Below are 23,680 nucleotides of genomic sequence, written 5' to 3' on the forward strand. Positions count from 1 at the left end.
CGGTATGGTTCATGCGTGTGTGGTGCTCATCGAAGTCCCGGTGGTGGGAACGAGCAGCGAGCAGCCAACCAAGAGTCCTTCTGGGCATGGATAGTTCAAAGGGGGGCTTTAGGGCCGTCGTGAGCCCGAGGTCCTTGCATGACGCGGGGGCTGAGGCAGCCCACCATTTTATATGCACGGCGCGTAGTCTTTCGCGTGCCACACGGTGAACGTGGGCGGTGGAGTCAGAAAGGTGCCTTCCTTTGCCGGTGCGTCAGCCAAGCCACATGGTTTGTATGATACATGTCTATATTGACGTCGATCTCCTCGTCTCTCGGAACCAACGTTGACAGCTTGTCCCATTCGGCTTTGAAATCTTTACGTCAGTGAACGATAATATTTGAGCGGACACGAACTGATCAGGGTCTCGCTGCCACAATTGCTGGTTAGCCTTTCTCCACGGATAGTAGACTGGAGGCTGTGTGACATTCTCAAAACCGTAGACCTTTTGAGCCAGTAAGTCGCGATGAGTTTCCGCCGGGATACGTGAGGCGATGCGGACCGCAATAAACGTAAAAGCCTCATCTGATAGATCAAGGTGGACATATGAAGGGTGATGTTTGTGTTTTAACACAAGATGGAGAAGTCGACTTTCCAAGTCAACCTTTAACTTCAGATTTCCATGGCAAGCCAATCGCATCATCTGCCTCCTGTCTCGTTGGGCTTGTTCTGTTCCTTTGTTCCGTTGCAAAGAAGAGTCCTGGCAGCAATAAAACCAGTAGGAGACCGACGAGATACATTTGCACTGATCTTTATAAGCAAAGCGGTAGCCGCAATGATCCCTAATCAATTCCACCGGCTTGTTGGCTTGTTTTTGGGTTTCGTCCGACGACTCAGAAAACCGTATTGGGAGACTATCGAGAGCAAAGGGGTGATCAATTGAAACTTGAACCAAGTCCTCGTAAAATAACAGTAAGCATCGAAAGATGTACGGAATGAAAAATCGAAAAATAAGGAGGAAAATACAAATCTCTTCCATCCAATCTTCCATCTCCTCTACAAATTCGGGCCAACTTTTGACACCCGCTTCTGGGAGAGTTGCGGCACGCGAGGTCATCCTATAAGCTGGGGTGATGGTTCTGGCTATCTTGACCGTGACTTTCTGCACCGAGGCAATGAGGGTGCCTTGGCCTGCCGCCCTGGTGGCAGCCATCCTGGTGGGTTTGGTGGGACCGTGGTACATACAGCTGAACCGTAGTGGAGTGTGGGCGATGCAGCGGCCATCACCGCTTGGCGGAAGCTGGGGGTGGGGATGCTCCGCGTGATTCTTGTGATCGCTTTCGCATGGTTGATAATGCTGCTGGCCCTGTTGGCTCAGATGTTGACGTGTTCGTTGAAGCTAAGCTTCTTGTCCAGGAAATAGTCCAGCCACCTAGTGGTCTTTTTGGGTTTAATTGCATGGGCTCCGATGACCGTTTCCGGTTTGGGTGCCCTGGAGAAGTGGAAGTGTTGGAGCTCCGTTTTGTTTTCGGCGATGCAGAGTCCGTTGGCGTGGCACCATGTGATGACGTCATGTGCGCTCTTGGTTGTTGCAGCAGTGGATGCTTGGAGGTTGTTGCCTACACCCAGAAGGGCGACGTCATCAACATATCCGAAGTATCGCTGCGAGCGGTGGTCGTGTAGTGGTGCTATGAAGAGCAAGACAAGAATGGGGGATGCAGGAGAACCCTGCGGGAGGCCGTGTTGGAGCGAGCGCGGTTTTGATAAGAAGCTGTCGATTCTGGTGGCGGCTTTCCGTCCGGCGGCGAAGTTGGCTGCCCATCTGCAGACCCACAGTGGTTAGCCTTGCTCTTGGAGGCGGCGTGCTAGGCGCCCTGGAAATACGCTGTCGTACGCCAACTTGATATCCATGGCGATGGGGGTTGCCACCTTTTCTTTGTCCCATAGTAGTTCTCACAGATCCACGGGTCCTGGGAATCCTCTGGCCTGGAGGAGCCTCCATCTCCACAAAGGGAGGTCCGGGGCCCCAGGGTCCAAGGCCAGTTTTGAGCAGAAGAAAGCCTCGGCTCTTTCTTTGGAGGAGGAAGAGATCGTCTGTTGTAGATGAGGGGGGGAGGGGGAAAGTGTTGCGAGGCACCTAGGGTTACCTGGCCTGGAAGGCTCAAGCACGTGACTAGCATAGGGCACAGGAGCTGCACCCCGAGCCCACAATGCCACTCAGCCTCGGGACCCTAGCCTTCGTGCTCGGTACCCCTACGGGAGCGGCCCGCCTCTCCACCCTCCTCCACAAGACACAGTTTCTTCAGGACCTGTGTCCCCTCTACTACACCTCCGGTGGGACAGCCGCTGTACAGCGCCCACCATCCCTTCCGCGGGCCTCACCAGCCTAACCCTGGCGTTGCGCCACGCGCTGTCATCGCGACAGTTTTTGTTTCAAGCTAGCCTTAGTCTGCATGTCCCCACTGGGATGGGCGGGAGTCACGTGCCCCCCCCCCCGCTAGACTCTAAAAATAAATAAATAAATAAACAATGTCACTCATTGTGCGGCATCCACCAGAACCAGCTTGTGCCCCTACAAAAGGTACAGGCTGCCACTAAGGACATGATGTGTAAAATGATGATCCCAAGACCATCACCATAACCCCTATCACGTGACTACACAACCCTACAACTTATCCTAAACACCGCAGACGACAAATATGATTAAAGGGAATGCCCTAATCTAACAGCCCCTTTATTCAGAAGTATAAGTAGCGCGCGGCTGTCCAGGAGGTAGACATAAGTGATAGACCTTAATAGATAACTTCAACTTCATCCAAAGTGCCGTTCACCACATTCACTGCCTTTTGGAACCTACATGATGTACTTTTCTTTGGTGTTGCGAGGCGCTCAGGGTTACCCGGTCACGTGGTCTCAGACACATAACCAACATAGGCCAAATGATTGGTGAACCCCTCCCCTCAATGTGACTCATGGAGTGGGTCTAACTGAACCTAGCTCGTACCTATATAAAGGGTACAAGCAGGTACTTAGAAGATGTGGACTTTGAGGTTTTCCCCTTATCGCGATTTTGTTAGCTTCAGTTTTATTTGCTTATAATACATATTTTTCATCAACTTCTACATTTGGTACTCTTTTGATGATTATGGTTTTCTCAATAGATTGAATTTTAATGTTGAATAGATCAATTCTACAGAAAGTTGGTCTCTTTCTTGCGCCACGCTATGATCTAGCCGGTAAATTTTGAATTATTGTGGAAATATTAAGGAGACATAGTCACGTGCGCATATTTTTCTCACCAGTTCCTACGAAAAAAAATCACCAGAAATAAGCGCTCAAAACACCCTGAGACATCTCGGCAGCGTTTAATCCTTTCCAAATGCCAAGACCAGATCCCCAGATTCTGTGCAACACCAGGCGAGTAGCTAAAGAAATCATATACAAATTCAACGTCGCATGGCAGAAAAAACGGAAGTTCTAGGAATCATGATACTATTGGGAGAAAATATGACAATACAGCCTACCCATACTGCTTTCTGTCGCTTTGACAGTGTCTATGGAGTAATCTTTAGCACCCCTCCGAAATAGGGAGTCAGCAACAACGTCCGGAGTGGTGAGTATTGGGACTTCCCGAGGGTGGCGCTCTCTCAGTGTCTCTTGCCGGCTAGTAAACTTACTGTCAAGTGGTTTAGGCCTCAAAGCCCGGGAATCGTTTGATGTTCTTCTCGCGTATAACTAATAAACTACACACGTATAGCGTGCAGGGCTAAATGCGTAGTGGTCAAACCCTCTCTCCCATGCTCTACATGTTTCTAGAGCTAAAGCCGCTTTCCACCAACCGCCCAAAATGAAAGAGTTCTTACGTCACTATAGCCCCAAGTGTGCAGCAGTCTACAGAATTTTACTTGTTGACTATACTTGAATACTTCGTCTCCCAATTGTCCAAGGCCTTCATCATCAAAAGAATCATCCTTGACGTCAGGGTTGTATCACAGACCGAGCGTAGAGGTAGCGAGGCAGGCAATTGAATGGGTTTGGCTCTCTATATTTACCCTTTCACTAACTCCGAGTGGTAGTCATTCTTAATTTGACTTGCATCTTACTCTACAGATCCATCCGGAAATTGTACAAGTAGCCGGGGTGAGTATATGTAGTTCAGATGACATCACCGGTTTAGGAGCTTGAAAATAGTCTAGCTTGTAGTCTAGATATCATCCCGGCGTCGGTATTTGAACGGGCTCCCGTTGCGGGTTGATGACCTATTGCGACATCACGAAAAGAATAAAATCAGTTAGCACCATCGTAAGTGGGTTTCTTGCAGAGAGATTGCGCCATACATCTGGGTATAAAAGGTCGCTTTGCTCCCGCTATTTAGTTCTGGAAACTTCATCCCCGGAAAGCTTGATTTAGTCACTTTAACCTTTTTGAACTCACTTCTAATTCCTTCTTACTTGATCTTGCTATTCAGGCTCACTTCAGTTTATAACTTTCCTACATTTCAAAATAGCTGCCATTATGTCTGTTATTCTTTCTTTGGACAGTCGCGATACCTCTAGAGAGACGGCCTCCAAAGTTGTCCCGATATCAGGCTTTAAAAGTTGCTCCTTTCTGACCTGTTGCCAAGTGTCCGCCTCTCTCTCGATAAGCAACCCCTTGACTTATGGGGAGTTCCTGGAGCTCAAGAAAAGGGGTATCCTTAACTGGGAGGAGATTTTCACCGGCAATATGAACGCCGAGGCAAGACTCCACGAAATAAATCAGGCTATTCAACTCGGTCAGAAATTTATTTCCATTTTTGCTCCATGTCCAGCTCACCGCGGACGCTACCAGGAGGCCATGCGCTACTCCATTGATCATTCCATCTCCGCGAAGGACCAGCTTCATGACTGCCCCATCGAGGCTCTTTATACTTCCGGCATGAAGTACACTGACTATGGCATAGACGCTCGGCTCAGCCTACTCGGCATTGAAATGCCCGAGATTCTCAAGACAGTTCTTAAAGCCAATGTCAGAATCTCAGGTGACGAAAATTAAGAACACTATCGGAGCCCCGGCCTCTACCACAGAACTTTCCTGTGCCGAAACTGTCACCAATATCGGTGATTCTGTTATCTGACATCATAGTTGGTTTGCCAAATCCGTGAATTGTTCTTTTACGTTGTTGAAGATGCTTCCGCATGTCTTTTGAGGAACAAAAGTGGCATACTCTCACGGTTGAAGCTCGCAAATCTGCTTTCAATGGCATGAATGTGAAGGCCCAAGTTCGATACAACAACCACTATATCTCTACTTTCACAGAGCAATCGGATATTCAGAATGCTGGGAGCATCCCACCCCGCCCCCCCCCCATGGTCAAGAAACTTCCTGATATTATCTTAAAACGTTCCACTGGGTTAACCCTCTATGTTTCAACCAACTAGTTAACTACTCAATAAGAAACTGATACCTATATCAATCTCACTGGAACTGCAACTTTGTTGATGTAACTAACACATGTGCCAACTTTGATAACCTACAACCCTGATGATGTGGCTGAGGCATGACTGTTATATTGACGGGACTGACTCCATAACGCGTTCGTATAGTACTAGGTCAATTACAAGTGCAATTCGATGTAACAGTTCCTTGCCACCATGGGTTTCAAGTGCTCTGGAGTCGTGAATCCCCACTTGAGCTCTCAAGTAAAAGAGCAGCCCCGAATCCCAAAGTATACTTGAATTGAAAGTCTTTATTGATTGATTGATTGATTCTTTATTTACCTGTCTACTCGCGAGGTATTCTCGGCATACGACAGGGGACTACAAGTAGTACCAGAAATTACATGCAGAAACAGAAACCAAAATCCAAACCATGCATACAGAAACCCCCTGCACAAAGTGTAATGACTAAAGTGTGTCCACCCGCCCAGCCCAGAGGCTGTCCTTTGCTTGTATGGCCCCAAATCTGGCCCAGAATCCTGGCCTCGCCGCTGATGCAGGCAAAACATAAAAACAGATACAAAGGAAACAACAAAGGGAAGTACAAATAAAGAGAGAAACAAGTAGGAAAAAGGAGGTGATGGCAGCGCAAACGCGCTAAGGGGGAGACCCCGAGGGTACGCCGTCTCCAGGTGTCAGAGTTATTTACCTGTCTACTCGCGAGGGATTCTCGACATACGACAAAGAAGTTACATACAGAAACGACGGCAAGCATGAGAAGACTGATTGTCATTGGTTTGTGTAACCTCAGACACAGACAAAAGAAAAAACCAAAAAAGGCATTGACCCAAATGCATCAATCTGATGTAGATTGTTCTTCAGCGTAAAGAGTGTCTCCGATACGGGGAATGGAACCCCGGCCTTCTCGGTGAGAGCGAGATATCCTAGCCCCTAGACCATATCGGATCGTATACTAGTAATTATCAGTAAAGATTCACAGTAGAGACTATAAAACGCATTGAAATTGGAGCGAGATTCAACCAACCTTCCCTCCTACAACCCTCGTCAGCGTCGGCAGAGTCCTCGCGGCTAGGTCGGGGCACGGAGACTTAGACAAGTACCACGTCCGCTTCGAGCACGACACGCCGTTGGGGTGCGAGAGATGCGGGGCCGAGAAAGACGGCCCACACATTTGGACATGCAAAGGCCTACAGAAAAGATACAGCAGGTCATGGGTAGAGCGTCTATTGAAGACGGCACGAGGGGCAAAGACGTTGGCCGAGAGAGTCGACAAACTGGCACAGAGGGGCCCCGGGCGGCAACGCCTCATCAACTAAGCATAGGCCGGCAGAAAGACCGAGCCATTTTCTACTTTTTTTCCTTTGTCTAGTTTTTTGTATTTCGTTATTTGTTTTACTGGGACCTTTGGGGTGACGTTAGGGTCGCTCTGGAGGCTGCGAGCCTCCGTGTTCCAGCTGTTTGTTCTCTTCGTTCAGGTGCAGACCTGCTCTTTTCATAGTTATACTCTTTTCACAGGTGGACTAGCCGCCTGTGACGCCCATTCGACCAGTGAACCCTGGCACACGGCGTAAAAATAAACAACAACAACAACAACAACAAAAAAGAACGAGATTTTGGCGGCCAGAACCGGAGATGGCGACTTTGACAAATACCATGACCGATGGGAGCACAACTGTCTACGCGGATGCTGAGCCTGCAACCAACCAAAAGAACGAGGACACTGGTAGACGTGCAGGGCACTGCCAAGGCCATGGAGCCAGAGATTTGCAGATAAGCTTCTGAAAACCACAAAAGCAACAAGTCAAGTTTCCAGCGTGTAACGCCACACTTTTAAGTTCCTTGAGGAAAGACAACAGTCCGAGCACCCTGAGGCTACCCAGCTACCACCCACTGCCACTACCGAGACATGAAGGCAGGATTTTGGAGGAGAGATGAGGGTGAAAGAGAGATGGGAGAGGAAGGAAGAAAGGTTGGTTTGGGAGGAGACGAGGTAGTCGGATCGGAAGGAGATGTCGAGGAGGTTTCCATGAGGAGGTTTTAGGGAGTCCTTTTCCCATCCACCAACTACAAAGGGAGAAACTTTCAAAAATGCAGCAACGGCCATGCCCGAGAAAAGGACAAAACCATACGTAATCCGCTGGGGACAACACCCCGTGCTTAGAGCCGGTGGCCTTTTAAATTAGGCTTCATGCGGTTTGACACAAACCAAAAAGACCAGGTAACCATCACTAGAACCCTACAGGCACGCCCTCAGGCTGCGCTGGACACAGAGTCCCATTGGCTTCAATTCTGGATCCGAAGAAGTCATATTAGATAGAAGTTGATAACAGACGATACCATGTAGACATACATAGTTACACAAGCATAACTACACATTTGTACACATCATCGTGGGATGGCTGTCTCTAGTGATTCATCATCAACAAGATCGCCACATGCATTGATCCTATAAGCATTAAATGTTCGTACCAGCGATCAAGACTCTGTCCCACGCTTTTCTATGAAAGCTTTCACGTGTGGAGATTAAGAATCACAAGAGTCAATGAGTTGTCTATTCTGTCCTTATCATTACATCGACGCTTGGAAAGTTTGATGTGTCAACCCTAGTGCATTAGTCTTATAACCCTAATGCGTGTTCCAAAAACGTCACCACCTAGCCCCGTCTCCACAAAACAAGGAGCAAAGCTCCAGCACCACCTGCTTTCTCCAAGGCCTTGAACTTCAACAAGTCATACTACACTCATCATTACTACATTGGCGATTATCACGGGATCGATTGCCACTGCTTAGCATTAGTTAATACCATCGATTCACTCGGATTTTTTCGACCTCACGTTCTCGCCACTGTGCCGATTAATTGATGAAGCAAGCAAGCGACAACTCGACAATGCCCTGTACCCAAGCGCCATCAAACCTCGCCAGCTAAGCTTCTCAGGCCTTCTAAAACGACCTCCAAAATCCACTACAGTCTTGCTCTCGGGTCGTCGAATTTGGCCTGGCCCTGGCTTGGCCTTGTTGCTTTATTTTCAAACTCCGCCCACTCCTTGCCTGTCAACCCGAAAACTCTCAATACCATCTAGGCAGCGCTGCGTTCACTACATCTATCTCACAATATATACCAACCCCTCTGCCTCCATTATTCTCGCTTCTTTTGTCATGGATCGAGGCTCGGCGAACGGAAGCGTTAATCGCGCTCAGCGATTCGAAGATGAAAAGCGCCGCATCATTGACAGCTGCTTCTCACGGAAAGATCCCGATGGTACCTGTATGCTCACACTCTTCCCCGCCGTCCCTGAGTTCCTCTCGCCTCCGACCTTATAGCGCTTATACAGCCCGGCTACACTGAGGTGAACCCAGTCTTGCAAAGGCGCTCTATTGCGAGCGAGAAACCATACCCTGTCCTACCTCATCCCATCGTGTACTATCCGCTAACCCCGCCTCTCTTGAACTTGTAGTGCAGGAAACGTACATCACACATCTTCGCATTATCGAGTTCTCCAGCTACCCCTCTTCGCCGCCGCCGCCCCAATCCCGCACCCCCGAAACTCAAAAGCCCCGAGTGATCATCATCTCTGTGCGGAGATCCGGCCGAGTTTGCATGCACAAATCTAAGGAGAATGCTAATGGCTCATTTTCCATTGGCAAGACCTGGAATTTTGACGACATCAGCCACATTCAAAGCTACACTGGTCCGACTGCCGACCCTACGCAGCAGCAATGGGCTGGAGATACCGGGTTCCTAATCACCATTCAGAAGCCTTACTACTGGCAAGCACAGACCGACAAGGAAAAGAAGTTCTTTATTGCTAGTCTCGTCAAAATCTATGGCAAGTACACTGGTGGGCGGTCCCCTGAGTTGTCTGGCTTTGACTCTAGAGAGCTTGAGATGATCATGGGTACCAGTCGCCGTGCAGGAACCTCGCCAGGTCCTCCACAACGTCCACCCTCAGCCCCCTACAGCAATTCCTCCTTCCCCCCAAGCCACTTTCAAGAACAGATGCAGCCTCCAGTACCAATTAGCTATGGCCGACCATCTATAGACAGAGGAATGGTTGGACCAAAGCCGCCAATGACACCGGTTGGGTCAGCACCTGGTTCGGCAGCTTCATCGCCGTTTGTCCCCCCGCCGCCGCGACTTTCAACTGGCCAAGTACGCAATTCACAGAACAACCTCAGCAACTCCCCCAGTGGTAGCATAGACTCGAACAGGCCACCCTTTAATCCATCATCCAGCATGCGGCGGTTGACTCCTACAACTCAAACCCAAGATTCGCCTATTATGCCGCGAAACGAAGATGTTTCTAGCTTTCGCCCCCGATCCCGTGGAGGTTTAAAACAGGCCTCTACCGGCGCAATGTTCAGCCATGAAAACCCCCCAAGCAATAGTAGTGGCGGTGGTATTACTGCTGCTGCCGCTGCTGTCGGAGCTGCTGTTGGAGCCACCACTAGCTTGGCTGGCTCTACGATGCCTGGAAACATGCGGCCCTTCCAAAATAATTCACCCGAACCACTCAAATCATCTGCCATTGAGGCCCCACCACCAGAGAGAAAGCGCCCGCCTATGGACCCTAGTCGGCCAAATATAGTGGAAAATGATCTTGTACCAGCTCCGTTGATGAGTCCGAAACAACGAGATCCAGTACCACCTCCACGAAACATGGATAGGATGTCTACCCGCAACACATCTGCAGGCTACAGATCCGAGGCTGGATCCATGGGGGATCGCCCTCAAAATGATTCGATTGATTCGACTCGTACCAACTCCTATCGCGGGGCACCTAGTACCATGCCGTCGCCAGCTCCTTCAACATCCTCACAACCTTTCAAGTCCGTAGCAGCAACTGCACCAGAGCCCGAAATACCATCAAATGAAGAACATGAAGCTGTCAACAAGCCTGGATTAGGCCCTATGATCAAATCAAAGCGACTAGATGACACTCCATCTTCACCAGCATCAGACTCCGAGGAAAAGCCAGGCCTCAAGTCCATGATTAAGGCTAAATCTAAACCTGATCTCGCTGGGTCCTTGTGGAAAGCAGCAGCAGCAGCAGGCGCATTCAAGCCTCGTCCAGGTGGCGCTGGTGAGCGCCTCCGTCAAGCGGCTATGAAGTCGATGGAGGGTCCAGATGGCATCAATGCCGTTGTACCTGCGCCTCCCCGGCCAGACCCACCAAAGGTGGTGCCAGAACCTGAGAAACCTCTAGTCCCTGTCAACCCGAGCGTGTCAGTAACACCCCCCGACACTACAGCTGCTGTTTCAGCCAAGGAAGATGAAGGGGCACCTCCTCCCGTACCAAAGAAGGATGCGGCGCTTCCCAAAAAGGATGGTAAACAGTCAATTGTCGGCGGTAATGATGCCAAGTTGTTGACTTCGCTTGGAATCGATCCTTCGGTACTTGACGACACACGCAGTACAGACTTCAGCAAATGGCTCGACTATGTTGGTTTTGTTCCTGGGCAGAAGATGCGCTCAAACGGTTGGGATGCTATGAAAACGGGTCTTGAACGTGAGATCGACAAAGCTCAGGCTGGAGGTTGGCTTTCTCGGATTCGCGAAGAAGATGAGCGTATCAGCGATGTGCGCCAAGGAATTGACCTGGTGATTGCAGAGTGTGATGAGTTGGAAAATCTCCTAACCCTTTACAGTGTCGAACTTGGTGTAAGTTTGTGAACCCGGTCATCTTCTTTTTTTCAAGACATCCCAAACTAACAACCACTGACTAGACAATTTCGGATGATATTACATACATTGAGAACCAATCTCAAGGTCTTCAAGTCCAGGCCGCCAATCAGAAGGCCCTCAAGAAGGAGCTCGAACTTATTTTAGACACTTGCAGCATCAGTAGCCGCCATCTAGACGTCTTGAAGATCGAAAACTTTGATGCTCGAGGTCTCAAGAGCATTGAAGATGCCCTGGTAATTCTTTACAAGGCCATGGTACGCATCGACCCCAACGTGCACAAATACGAGCCTTCTAAGGGCGAAGACGCCAATGCTGCCAAATCCAACACCATGAACGATGTCATGCAAGGCAGCACCCTGAACAGCAGCTATGGACAAATGCGGATCGTTCAAGAAAAGAAGGAATACTACCTTCAGGAAAGCTTGGCCATCATGCGGCGCTATGTTGGCTGGATATCGATTGAGTACGAAGCGGCATTTGGCGAAACCCACAAGGCCCTTGACAAAGCTCTTGCGCGGAAGACGGATCGCGAGCTTTACCAAACACATCGAAACTACCTCTGGGGATATTGCGCTTTGAACCTGTATGCCCGTGACGTGCATACTGAGCAGTGGAATGAGCTGATTCATAACTACACGGCGCGAAGCCACGAACTCTTCCGTGTTGAGTTTACAAGTGTTATTGATTCACACAAGAGTAATGCTCGAAAGACTTTGATGAACGATGACGAAGTTCTATTCACCACACAGCCAGAGAAACACCACGACAATATTGCCACTACTGCCCGTAAGCTGACAGTAAAGAGAAGTCAGACTCTTGCACGCACTTTCCGTTCCGATGCTAGCAAGGCACCACCGATGCCCAAGTCGAATACCGATAGTAGAGATCTTCCGTTTGAAGTATTCCGCAGCGTCTTATACGACTTTGTCCCACTGATCGAGATGGAGCAAAACTTCTTCATTGATTTCTTCCATGCAACCATCATGGAGACAGCGGACTTCAATGAGTTCATTGCTAATAGGCCAGCCAATAACGTGCCCCCCGAGGGCAAATGGTCTGCCAGCCGGCGCATGGAGCCAGATCGCGAGCTGGGAAAAAAAGTCACCAAGTCCATGGAGGCCATCTTTTCATTTCTTGAAAAGGACCTACAGCGTATGATTGAATGGGTTCTCTCAACAAACCCAATTCAGGGCGTCGGTGTTTTGGCTTCCCTAGAGCAAAAGATGGAGCTGTTGAGTGGCTCTAACCAGGACTACCTTAATCTTCTGCTACAAAAGCTCCACGGCAGCCTAGAAAGCCGCTTTGAAAAGTTTGTTGACGAGCAGATCCGAGCTATTGAGGAGACCAAGGTTAAGTTCGCCAAAAAGCGCCGTGGTGTAATTCACTTTTTCAGAGTGTTCCCTCCTTTCTTCACGGCTGTGGAAAACATCTTGTCTACTTTTTATCCACAAACTCGCATCCGTGATACCATTAACCGCGTGTATGGCCGCATCCTGCGTGCCATGTTTGACGCTCTTCGGGTGATCGCTCGGGAAAACAAGGGTGTTGGAATTTCCAACAATACTGCAGACCCTGAAGATAAAGAAGCTCTCAACTACCACATTCTGCTCATTGAGAACTTTGACTACTTCATGGAGGAGATTGGCGAAAGTAGCATCGACATTATTGAGGATAAGAAGCGTGAAGCCTCAGGCGAGTACACCAAGCACCTGGACTTGTACCTGAACGCAGTTATGAGACGACCTCTTGGCAAGCTGCTTGACTACTTGGAGAATGTCGAAGCGCAATTGCAGGCGCTTAAGGCAGCGCAAAAGATTGCACTGCAGCCGTCCAACTCCAGAGCAGTCTTTAACAAGATTCTTAGCTCATACGATGCCAAGGAAGTGCGCAAGGGCATCGAGCTACTGCGTAAACGTGTTGAGAAGCACTTTGGCGAAAGTGAAGAAAAGGAGTCATATAGCGGCTCACGCGAGCTAGTAGACAAAGTTACGGGCGAGTGTGAGAAGTTCTACGGCAAGGTGGAGCTACGGATTGCCAGCATCACAGCTGAGGTATATGGTGGTGATGTACTGTTTGAGTGGCCTCGAACTGACGTTAAGAGTGCATTCTCGGGCAAGTACTAATGGGAACGAGGGCGTGAACAGAATTCATATGGATTAGATAACGAGCTGAATGTTTGATGAGGTGCTTATTTTCTTCTCTTGTCTTTCTGAATTCACAGTGCCATGTAGTTAGTTATTTTTTTTTATTTATTTTTATTTATTTATTACTTTTTATAGTCGCGCAGGGAGCTGTCACGTGCATGGCAACCCTAGGGGCAAGGCCCGGGGAAGGTGCTCGTGAGTCACAACCTCATCCTGGTGGGGACATGCGGACTTCTATGAAAACTACGGCCAACACCCGCGATGCGCAGGGTGCAATGATATAGCTACACGAGAGAGTGGAGGCTACTACTTTAGGGAGATGATGACTGGGGCCTTTCGGCCAGGCCTGTCACAGGCAGAGATTCATTGGGGTGAAAGTGGACGGGTACGGCGTACCGCGTCAGGAAATTTGATGCCCCTAAGAAGCGAGCAAAGAGTATGGCGCCTTTGGGGGTGCCCAGGAGGACGTGGATACTACCAAGGCGGAGTTTGGGCTCGGCGATTTCCGCCTGCCTCCGGGCGGGTCTGCACAGCAGGAAGTGCGTGGGAGATTTGGCAGAGCCACAGGCGCATGTCCTCCCTTCTGGAGGATGCCCGAGCTTTTCATGATAGTAGGCGAAGTCCCCGTGGGCTGTCCGGCATTGCAGGAGGTAGCTCAGGTAGAATCGGGGTAGATGGAGTTCAGGTGGGGCTTTTACGTACCATGGGATCTGCAGTTCCAGGTATGTTCCTGGGATGTTGCCGTGCCAGTAGGCGGTGACGTTCTTCAGGTGTTGTGACCGGGCCCACGATGCGAGGGCCGCCAGGCTGGACACAGATTCATGATGCTCGGGAGGAGGGGTGGATGCGGCTGCTTTGGCCGCCCGATCTGCAGCTTCGTTGCCGGGGATGTCGGTGTGTCCGGGGATCCACTGTACCATGACCTTCCCGGGGCCAGGTGACATGGAGTTGCGGGTGCGTAGTGGCCACCGGTCGGCGGTGGCGCGGAAATCGAGAATGATGTCTTGCGACGTCAGAGTGGGTTGGCCGACCAAGAGCCGGTAAGCAGCTTCCTGGTTGTCGAGCATGACGATGACGTTTTCGGCGAAGGTGGCGGCAGGGGATTGGAGTGCAGCTTTGAGGCCTGCGAGTGCCCCGATCAATTCGGCGTCGTAGACCTCCATCATTTTACCCAGATGGGTGGAGACCGTTGGGAGTTCCAAGCCTGCGATGTAGAGGGCCGCAGCGGCTCCTGTGGAACCATCTTGTAGCTTGGACCCGTCTGAGAAAACCTGCAGGTCGCAGTAAGGGATTCGGGCGATGCGCGACTTGGCGGCACGGATGCGCCGGGCATCCTTGGGTTCTGGCGGTTTTGGTGGTGGGTAGGCCAGCGGCAAGATGCGTGTGGCGGGGGGCGCTCGGGGCAGTTCTCTGTGTCGTAGCGTCAGGCGCGTGGATGTGCGTGCTCTAGCTAATCGCGCTAGAGGGTGGAGTTCGTCGAGGCTTGCAATGCGCACGGCGGCCTGACGGCGGCAGCGGTCCAACATGACGCGTGCGGGGAGGATGCCTGCTTCTCTGAACAGGGCCGCGTGAGGAGTGGTGCAGTACGCAGGGATAATGGCTCTGGCTGTGCGTGCGACGGCCTTCGTGACCATGTCGACGAGTTGCTGTTGGCGGGCGGGGCCCACTCTACCTTTGGCCAGAAACTTCTGGGGGCCATGGAACCAGACGGAGGCACCATATAGCAAGACGGGGAAAATAGCAGCGCACGCCGCCAGGCGCAGCAGGTTAGCCGGGACGCCGCGGATGATGTTGGCCAGCGATCGGGCATGAGCCGCAGCCCGTGTGGCTTTCGCTGTCATATGCTTGACATGGGCGTGGAAACTGAGTTTGGTATCCAGGTGGATACCTAGCCATCGGGTTTCCTTGTTGGGCTGAATAGTGGTTCCGTCGATAACTACTGTCGGCCCCCGTCCCGAGGACCGATGGAAGTGTTGTAGTTCAGTTTTGCCTTGAGAGAAGCTGAGGCCGTTCTGGGCTCCCCATGCAATGGCCTGGTTAGCCAGCTGGGCGGCTTGTGCAGCAGCTTTAGCGAGGGTGGGAGCGCGCCCTAGCATGGCGGCGTCGTCTACATAACCGAAGAGCATCTTACTGTCATGCATGGGAGCAATGAATAGAAGGAAAAGAATGGGAGATACAGGCGATCCCTGTGGAAGGCCGTGCTCTAGCTGTGTGGTAGGGGCAATGAAGGAATCCACGCGCACGTGAGCTGATCTATTTGACGCGAAGGATCGTGCCCATCGACAGACCCAAATAGGGAAGCCGTAGTCGAGGAGCCGGCAGGCCAGACGTCCTGGGAGCACGCTGTCGTACGCGGCTTCGATGTCAAGGGTAACCAGGGAGGACACCTCTCCGTTTTGGAGGCCGTGTTCGATGCGGTGCACCAGGCTTTCCACAAGGTCCGTGGCGGAGCGCCCCGGGAGACCTCCACAGAGCTGGGAGGAGGTCAGGCGATGGATGAGAGCCGAGTTAGAGAGACGCCGGGCGACGAGGCGCTCAATACCTTTACCAATGGTCGGGAGTAGGGAGATGGGTCTCCAGTTCGCAGGCGAGGTGAGATCTTCTTTGTGTGGTTTTGGGATGGGGACCACTTGCGCTTCACGGAATGGGGTGGGGTGGTAGCCTGTAGCGAGGCAGAGGTCAAAAAGTTTCATCAGCCAAGCGCGCCATTCAGGCGCCTGCCAGACGGAGCGGAGCGTCACCGCATTTAAACCATCTGCGCCAGGCGCAGAGTTGTGGACGTCTATGAGGCATTTGTGAACTTCCCGCTCAGACGCGGCAGGCGGGAAATCAATTATGCGTAGGGAGACGGAGCTATAGTCATCGAAGTGGAGGTCGCCAGTGGAGGCTGGTCGTAAAAGTTTAGTGCGTAGGAAGATGTCGGCTCGTTCGGCAGGCGTGCAGTAGGCGTGTCCTTCGTGTACAAGGGGAGGCGGGGCAAACCGGGAGTTCTTTTTGTAGTAGCCCATGACTTTGTGGGCGGCTTCCGGGGTTTTGACCTCGTCCATGTGTCTCCGCCTGAATGCTCTCGCCGCGCGGGAGGTTGCGCTCCTGAGGGCCTTTGCCAGGGCTAGGTATTCCGGGCTCCAAATGCCGGACCGTCGTCTCTCGTTGTTGCGCTCGCTTCTGGCTGTGGCGCACTCCTGATTCCAGTATGGCTTACGCGGGGCGCCGGGGGACACGCGTTTTGGGGGGCAAATCTCGACCAGGGTATCATGTAGTGTCGCAATTCCCGTTCGCACCGCGGTGTCCAGTTGCCCGGGCGAAGCGGAAAGCGGGGGTGGAGGGATGCGGTTGAGTCTCTTGACAAAGTCGATGGCCATGTGTGGGGCCATGTCTGGGATGAAACGGCTCCTGGGTGGCTCGAGCCGCTCAGCAAGGTTGACAGTGGTGACTACCGTTGAGTGATCGGATCCAGAGTGAAGGTCGTGTTCTACGTGGGAATAGACGCCCGGCATGTCGGACCAGACCAGGTCGATCATGTTGCCCCGCCTGTGAGTGGGCGAATTCGCGGGCATGCACAGGTTGAGCGCGTTGTCGTCCACCCATTCCTCAAAGGTGCCGATTCCGGCTGACGGTGGGCATCGTTGATTCCATCTTTGTGAGACTAGGTTGAAGTCGCCTGCGATTATGGAGTTGTGGCGGATCTCCATGGTCAAGAGGGGATCTAGACTGGCGTGGATGCCCTGGCCTGGCTGTCTGTACACATTGGTGATATGGATTTGGGGGTTTGTGTTGAGACGAAGACATATCATGTCGGTGGTGGCTGTGGTGTTTAGCTGTTCCGCATTGAGGCCAGACGCCTTTCGCACGTAGGTGAGGCACCTTGGGCGGAATATTGAGGAGATGGGGGAGATGGGAGCGAAGAGGTCGTACCCTTGGCAGCTCTTGGACAGGCGTCGGTGGCCTCGGGTGTTGGACCATGGTTCTTGAACGAGGACAATGTCTGCTCCATGCTCGGCCGCGAAGTGAAGGATTGTGTCATGGCATGGGCCTGATTTCTGCACATTGGCCTGGAAGATTTTTAGCTGGGGCGGCCGGTTACGGCCGCGTTGGTATTCTCTGGGGCGCCGCGAGGGCGGAGGGCTCCCGTGGGGGACTTTCACAAGCGCCTGGAAGGCGCAGTGCCTCCCATGTCGCAATCGTCTAGACTGCTGCCGACGATGACGCAGTCGGTCGTGCGGTCCGCGGAAGAGCCGCTGGGTCTTTGGGCGAAGCCTCTGGTTTCCCCGGCAGCTACGCTCGAGGAAGGCTCAGAGGGAGAGGGGGCCGGAATAAAACCGGGGATGGGGGCCGAGGCGTTGGCGATGACGGCTGCAAGCTCGTCCTGCTTCTCGTTGGAGGCGGATTTCTTGTTGGACCTGCGGTTAGCCCGTCGGACACGTCGGCGTTCCTCCGCAGACGGGGAAAAGACACCGCCGCGAACGATGACGGGGCGCAGGGGGCATTTCTCGTAGTCAGTTGAGTGTTCCAGAGACAAACAGTTAACACAGCGGGTGGGAGATACACAATCTCCCGCGTGGGCGTGAAGGCCGCACGAGTTGCACATCGGCACGCGTCTGCAGTACCTGGTCGGGTGGGCGTAGTCGTGGCAGATGTCGCACCTGTTGACGCTGCAGCGAAGCTGCTGCGCACGACTCGGGGCGGAGTTGAGGATGTGGAAGCAGCGAACCGCTTCCGGGAACGAGATCACGGCGGTAATGGTGGAGTCCACCTCGGGGTCGTAGTGCTTAGACCACAGCACTTGGGTGGGCTGGACGCCGGTTTCGTCCTTGGCAATGCGGGCGACAGCCGTTTCGGTAGTGGCGGTGATGCAGCCCGTCTCAGGGCAAAACACCTCTTTGGGGATTCTGGATACGATGTATCCGTGGGAGGGCGGAACGACGCGGAGTTCCGCGGACAGAGCGCTCATGATGGCGTCCCTGTTCTTCGCGAGCTTGATCAGGGGTCCGTTGTCAGCCGCCACGACGGGGTCGATGGCGAAACCCACTTTCATGGGGTGGACCCTCAGGACTGTGTCCTTGATCGAGGGAATGTTGTTGAGCACCCGGGTGACGTCAGTCGGGGCGGCATGGTTGAGCGGGGAGCCTTCACTAGGGTAAAGGCGAATGCGGGTGTTGGTGGGAGTGTTGCGGGGGACATATACATGGGTGTCCTGGAGGGGGCGTCGTTGAGCGGGGGAGTTGCCGGCTGGGGCACTGGCGGTGTAGGCAGCGGGGCGGCCGCCGTTCGGGATTTTGGGAGGGAGGGGGAGGCCCGTTTTCAGGGCGTCACTGAAGGATCGAGGCTGGGGCCCGCGCTTCTCAGGCTGGTCCTTCGGGGGGGAGCGATTCTGAGCGGCTCGACCTCCTTTGGGGTCGAACTTGTTGTCAAAAGTGCCATCGGTGATGGCGCGGTGCGCGTCGAGAAGCTGTCGAACAAGCGAGTTGCGGGCGGCATGGTCCGTGATGGACGGGAGGGCTGACTGCATGAAGGCATGGGCGTCAACAAAAAAACGAGCCACTTGGGTAGCTGTCTCCGCTCGCACTTTGACAGCTTCAGCTATCTCAGCGTCGAGGGAGAGGAATTGGGAGAAGGTAGGTGTAGGCATGGTAAGTGTAAGAAGGTTGCACGCCATGTAGTTAGTTATGTGTAGATGCGTGTCAACTGCGAATAAACTGGGCCACGTGACTAGGCGATATGCGAAATTGGGGTTATTCCTACGACGCGAAACTGATCCATCAACGCGTCTGACTGACCACTGACATCATGTCTAGGCAGCTTGGGAGCTGAAGCCGTCACCGAAAAGCGGCTTGCAAACAACGAAATCACGATGTAGCGGGTTTTCTTCTTTCTTCGCTACATCTTTTTCATAAATATATCTTCTTATAGCTAGGCACTAAGACCGAGCTTCCTCCGATTCACCTACTACCACCAAGATTCACGCATCTTAGCCCTGGTTAATTGGACGACACCCATCACTAGAAGCAACCCCGCATTGTTGCGCACACTGATACACGGAGCCTACGAGCCATCCATCTAGAGGCGAATACCGCAACTTCATCCTCATGGCGCCACGCCCCCGAGCTAGATCGACGTCTACGTCGTCTACTTCCGCTCCGGTATCCGCCATGGTACCGCCTCAGGTCTACAGCCCGGCCCCCGCCAAGATGGAACAGACAGTGTTTCCCACCCGCCGAAAAGCGATACGCACATATGGCAAGGGCAAGGCGTCGGGCTCCTCGTGCACATTGAAACAGACAACACTAGTGGCCGCACCAAAGACGCTTAAACAACAAACACTAACTCAGTTTAACTGCCTTCAAGGCGATCCGTACGAGTTCGTGGGCACATCACAGGAAAGCGGAAATGGAACAGATGAGACTGGAAGTGCCACTGCGGTACCACAGGTCACAGCGACGCAGAATTCGCGGGTTCACTGGGGCGATGATGTTGTGGGTGGCGAGGACGAGGATGAGTTTCAAATGCTAGTTTCTACCGCGAGGAAGCGGCGGAAAACGGAGAAGCCTGGTTTAGCTGCATCGAAGACTACAACACCGGTGCAGACTTCTTCTGGTTCTTTGGATTATCTTCCTACCCATACGCCTTTGACCCCGGGTCTTATTTCAAAGCCGAAGAAGTCGTCCAAGGGCAACCCACACGGCAGCCGAAAGAGCCATCTGCCGCAATTAACAGCGCTGCCGTCAAGTTTCTCTACCCAGACGCTTACACAATTGCTTCCCAAGTCCTTTGTCTCGCGAGTCGTGGACCACGAAGTTGAAGACTCCGAGGAAGAATATAGTGATGGCAGCTCTCATACACCCATGCAGCCCGCCAAGAACACCGTATCCCAAGAAGTCTGCGACTCGGAGGATGATGATATGGACTTTGATATGCTCTCTGCTACCAGCAAGGATCAGGATCAACCCGATTTTCTCACCTCGACATTGGCATTATCTTCTCCAACGAAAGGCTTGTCAAGGCCAAGATTGCCGAGTCCTCCAGGCGGCGCCACTCTTCATGGCGCTACTCAGAGCCATAGTTCTGCCAGGCAAAGTCCCTCTGAAACCCCAGAAACCCCGAAAAAAGGGAGACAGATGGAAATACCCTCATCACAACCCTCGCCATTCACACCTGCCACAACTCGCTACCATAAAATACCTGAATCTCCCTCCCCTCTTCGTTCCCGTTCGACAAATTCTGGCATACTATCTATTCAGAGGGGCTCAGCGCCTCAGCTCTTTTCTACAGCCAAAGTCTCTCGGTTCTCGTCCTCGGTCATGATTAAAGACTCGTTTGCTGCAGGAACTTCCGAAAGTGAAACCCTGACATCCCCGGTGCCTGGATCAAGTCCACCAGCCAGCGATACGCGGATGTCACCACACCCGCCGTCTCTCTCTTCTGCAGTAGCTAAAAGAGAATCAGAAAGAAATAATCCAAGTCCACAAACTGCAGAGGTTCCGGTTTCGCAGGGCGGCTCATTGTGTCATGAAAGACAACGAAAGGTTTTGGAGGACGACATAGAAACTCAAGATGGTTCGGATGAAGATGGTGATACCACAGTCATTCCGGATTCCGAAGATGAGGGCAATCTTCCCGTGCCTAATACCTTGGCTATTGACCTGTTTGATTCCGAAAGTAGCCTACCTGAAGAGGTGCATATTGTCAGTGACAGCTGCAGTCCTATAGACAAAGAAACACAGATAGGCTCGGCTCCTTCTTTATTACAGCCTCCCATAAAACGACCTCCTTCTTCATCACTAGGATCACCTTCTATCTTGTCCATAGTTACGTCTTCCGCTAGTCAGGAAAAGGTTGTTCAAGACAGCGACGATGAAAGCTCGCTGTCCGATATTCAAAGTGAAGAAAGAGATGACATGACAATAATCCCAGCTTCCATTGGCTCTCCTGAGCTGCCCGTTACTGCGTCTGCAACGGTAACAATTGAGCAAACTGGGACAGAGATTCAAGACCAAAAAGAGAAAAAAAAGGTGTTCGATTCTCTTGAAACCAACTCCCTTATACACACTCAAGAAGATAACTATAACCTTGGAGCTGAGACACAAGCCATAATGCATATGCTTGCTTCTGACCATACAACGATGCTGGGTCCCGCACAACCATCTATATTACCTGATCTAAACAAGTCCACTAAGCCCAAGACTCGCAAAAGAGCAATGTTTGCGACATCATCTCCAGAAATCATGCCCACGCGCTACTACACGCCGACGCCCTCCTTTTCACGAGAAACAACAGATGCAAATCTACATGCAAACACTACATCATCGCCTTCACAGCCACAAGCAACGCAAACGGATGCCTACGCTACTGAAAGCCAACGTGTGCCTCTAAATGTCATTCAAGCCATGCAACACCCAACGAACCGCACTGACATTTTTATCTCCATTCACCCTGAACATGTGTTGCGCATTGCCGATGGCAGCAAGAACCACGAGTTCCGCAAATATCAAATTCATCACGAAGTCGTGCGCATGTGGATATACACTACCAAGCCGGAGTCACAGGTTCGTTATCTAGCCTGCATTGGATCAGCAAAACAACCCGGTGAGGTGCACGACGCTCTCGGTGTGGGCAACACGGAATTTAATAGTGGATCCATGACGGGAGTTAAGTTCGCCTACGAGATCCTCGAGGTATACGAGTTAAACAATCCACAGACGCTTGCTACACTCAAGGATAAGGGCTGGCTGGAAACTCCACCGCAAAAGTATACGTTCATGCCCCCGGCTGTTGCTGCTCAGCTGCTCGCAAATCTGCGGTGTAGGATCCATCCACATCCTGAAGAAGAGAGCATTGAAGACCAAGATATATACCAGTTGCCGACTGTCAAGGCCTCCAATCCAGACCAGCATTATGAGCCACAACAAAACAGCGGAAACAGCAGCGACCTGTCGTCTCTAATTCTCACTGGTGAGGATATTGATAGAGGGTTACACCAGTCTACATGTACGCAAGACAATTTCACTGATTCGCACAAAACGTCTGGTACTACCACACACACACCTCTCTCCGATGTGAAGCTAGAACTGGCCCCCGATAAACCTACTGAAGCTCCGCCGGTTAAGCGCCAGTTCAAGCGTCCAGAATTACCCTCATGGTGCCGCCCGGCGGGGTGGATACCGGACGTGCAGGCCTTTTCGGTAACAAACCTCGACTCCACATCTAATCGGGCACACGGTGACATCCCGAGCGGTGCGGTAGCTACAGGCTTGGGTATTGACACGGGCATCTCATTTTCGCAGGCATCAACTGCGAGCCAGTCGTCACCACTGTCGTCACCACAACTAGGCGTGTCTCCCGCAAGATTTAGATCACGCTCCAAAACCAAAAGAGGAGATGTGAGCAGGAGCAACATTACCCAGAATGCTGGTAGCAATAGCCACGATAGCAGCAACGCTCTTACCCAAATTCCTCCGCCGCAACTTTTTTCATCGAGTCAACCTGTCTTTAATGAAGTGGAAAGCTCGCCGGTGCTCCTCGGGACTCGATCCCCTCTGGTGCGTGAACATAAACCAGGCTCTGGCCTGGCGTCGTTGGGGCTGTCGCAGCTGTTTCCTGGGGGAGATTTTGCTCTTCCCCACAGCTTGATCGAAGACCAGGAGCCGCCGCCGGTGATTTCGGACTCGGAAGATGGTGGACTATGAGACAAAGTATAACTAGTTGTCAGATTCAACACATGCATGTAAATAACTAGATGTATATATACTTTGTTGTAACGGCCAAGCCCGTATTGCCGACAGGATGTTGTGGTGTGTTGTCAGTCTGTGTTGCTAGGGTCAACATGTTTGCAAAGGGGTAACCCTGAGCCTGAGCGTAGTCTAACCGCTTAACGGGGCTCAGTCGTTCCAAGGGGCTGTCACCAGAATCCTGCGAGCGCTATCTGTAAAATAAGGCCAGCGCATCAGGCGCTAAGGCAGTGTGCTGGAGCAACTGGGGCAGCCCTAAGGGCGCTGGAAGATCTTGAGAGCCGCAAAACTCCAAGAGTCCCATGGGCTGGGAGAGTGCTTTAGGGGACTCTAGGACGTTGCAAGCGATAGTGTCAGGAGGGTGTGAGGGTGTGAAACATTCTTAATTACGGAATGTCACACGTTGGAGAATCAGCAGCATACGCACAACAGCACCAGAGCTAATGGTTGGTGTAGTTAATTGTGTAGTTAATGCCTAGCTTATATTATTAGAGCCGGCGGGAGCGCAAACACAAACATCAATCAGCTGGGCGTTTGGCATCTGTGCTCTTTGGGTTCTCTGGTATCCAAGCTTCTGAAAGGGGGGACAGGAAAAGAGAAGAGGGGCGAGAGAGAGACAGAGAGAGAGCGGGGGATGAACCACTTGTATGAATGTTGTACATACATACATTTACTGCGTGTGGGCTGCAAAGATGAACTAAACACTGTGGC

At 52.0% G+C, this 23,680-nt stretch overlaps 5 protein-coding genes across 5 annotated transcripts; 3 read left to right on the forward strand and 2 right to left on the reverse strand.

Moving 5' to 3' along the window:
- Nucleotides 1-4,704: 4,704 nt before the first annotated feature.
- On the forward strand, nucleotides 4,705-5,013 carry BROUX77_001851 (uncharacterized protein; the record flags this gene model as incomplete). The annotated part of the gene is made up of 1 exon (XM_073746326.1): nucleotides 4,705-5,013. The coding sequence occupies one exon, from the start codon at nucleotides 4,705-4,707 to the stop codon at nucleotides 5,011-5,013; it is 309 nt and encodes a 102-aa protein (XP_073606933.1).
- A 3,560-nt stretch (nucleotides 5,014-8,573) lies between these two features.
- On the forward strand, nucleotides 8,574-13,223 carry BROUX77_001852 (uncharacterized protein; the record flags this gene model as incomplete). Its single annotated transcript, XM_073746327.1, has 3 exons — nucleotides 8,574-8,682; nucleotides 8,873-11,076; nucleotides 11,142-13,223. 3 exons carry the CDS (start codon nucleotides 8,574-8,576, stop codon nucleotides 13,221-13,223), a joined length of 4,395 nt encoding a protein of 1,464 aa, XP_073606934.1.
- Nucleotides 13,224-13,555: 332 nt separating this feature from the next.
- Nucleotides 13,556-17,038, reverse strand: BROUX77_001853 (uncharacterized protein; the record flags this gene model as incomplete). Its single annotated transcript, XM_073746328.1, has 1 exon — nucleotides 13,556-17,038. The coding sequence occupies one exon, from the start codon at nucleotides 17,036-17,038 to the stop codon at nucleotides 13,556-13,558; it is 3,483 nt and encodes a 1,160-aa protein (XP_073606935.1).
- A 347-nt stretch (nucleotides 17,039-17,385) lies between these two features.
- BROUX77_001854 (uncharacterized protein) lies at nucleotides 17,386-18,873 on the reverse strand (the record flags this gene model as incomplete). Its single annotated transcript, XM_073746329.1, has 1 exon — nucleotides 17,386-18,873. The coding sequence occupies one exon, from the start codon at nucleotides 18,871-18,873 to the stop codon at nucleotides 17,386-17,388; it is 1,488 nt and encodes a 495-aa protein (XP_073606936.1).
- A 457-nt stretch (nucleotides 18,874-19,330) lies between these two features.
- Nucleotides 19,331-22,927, forward strand: BROUX77_001855 (uncharacterized protein; the record flags this gene model as incomplete). The annotated part of the gene is made up of 1 exon (XM_073746330.1): nucleotides 19,331-22,927. The coding sequence occupies one exon, from the start codon at nucleotides 19,331-19,333 to the stop codon at nucleotides 22,925-22,927; it is 3,597 nt and encodes a 1,198-aa protein (XP_073606937.1).
- Nucleotides 22,928-23,680: the final 753 nt, after the last annotated feature.

The sequence above is a fragment of the Berkeleyomyces rouxiae genome (assembly GCF_048999995.1).
Source record: "Berkeleyomyces rouxiae strain 22BRR77 chromosome Unknown BrBRR77_ptg000002l, whole genome shotgun sequence".
Lineage (NCBI taxonomy): Eukaryota > Fungi > Ascomycota > Sordariomycetes > Microascales > Ceratocystidaceae > Berkeleyomyces > Berkeleyomyces rouxiae.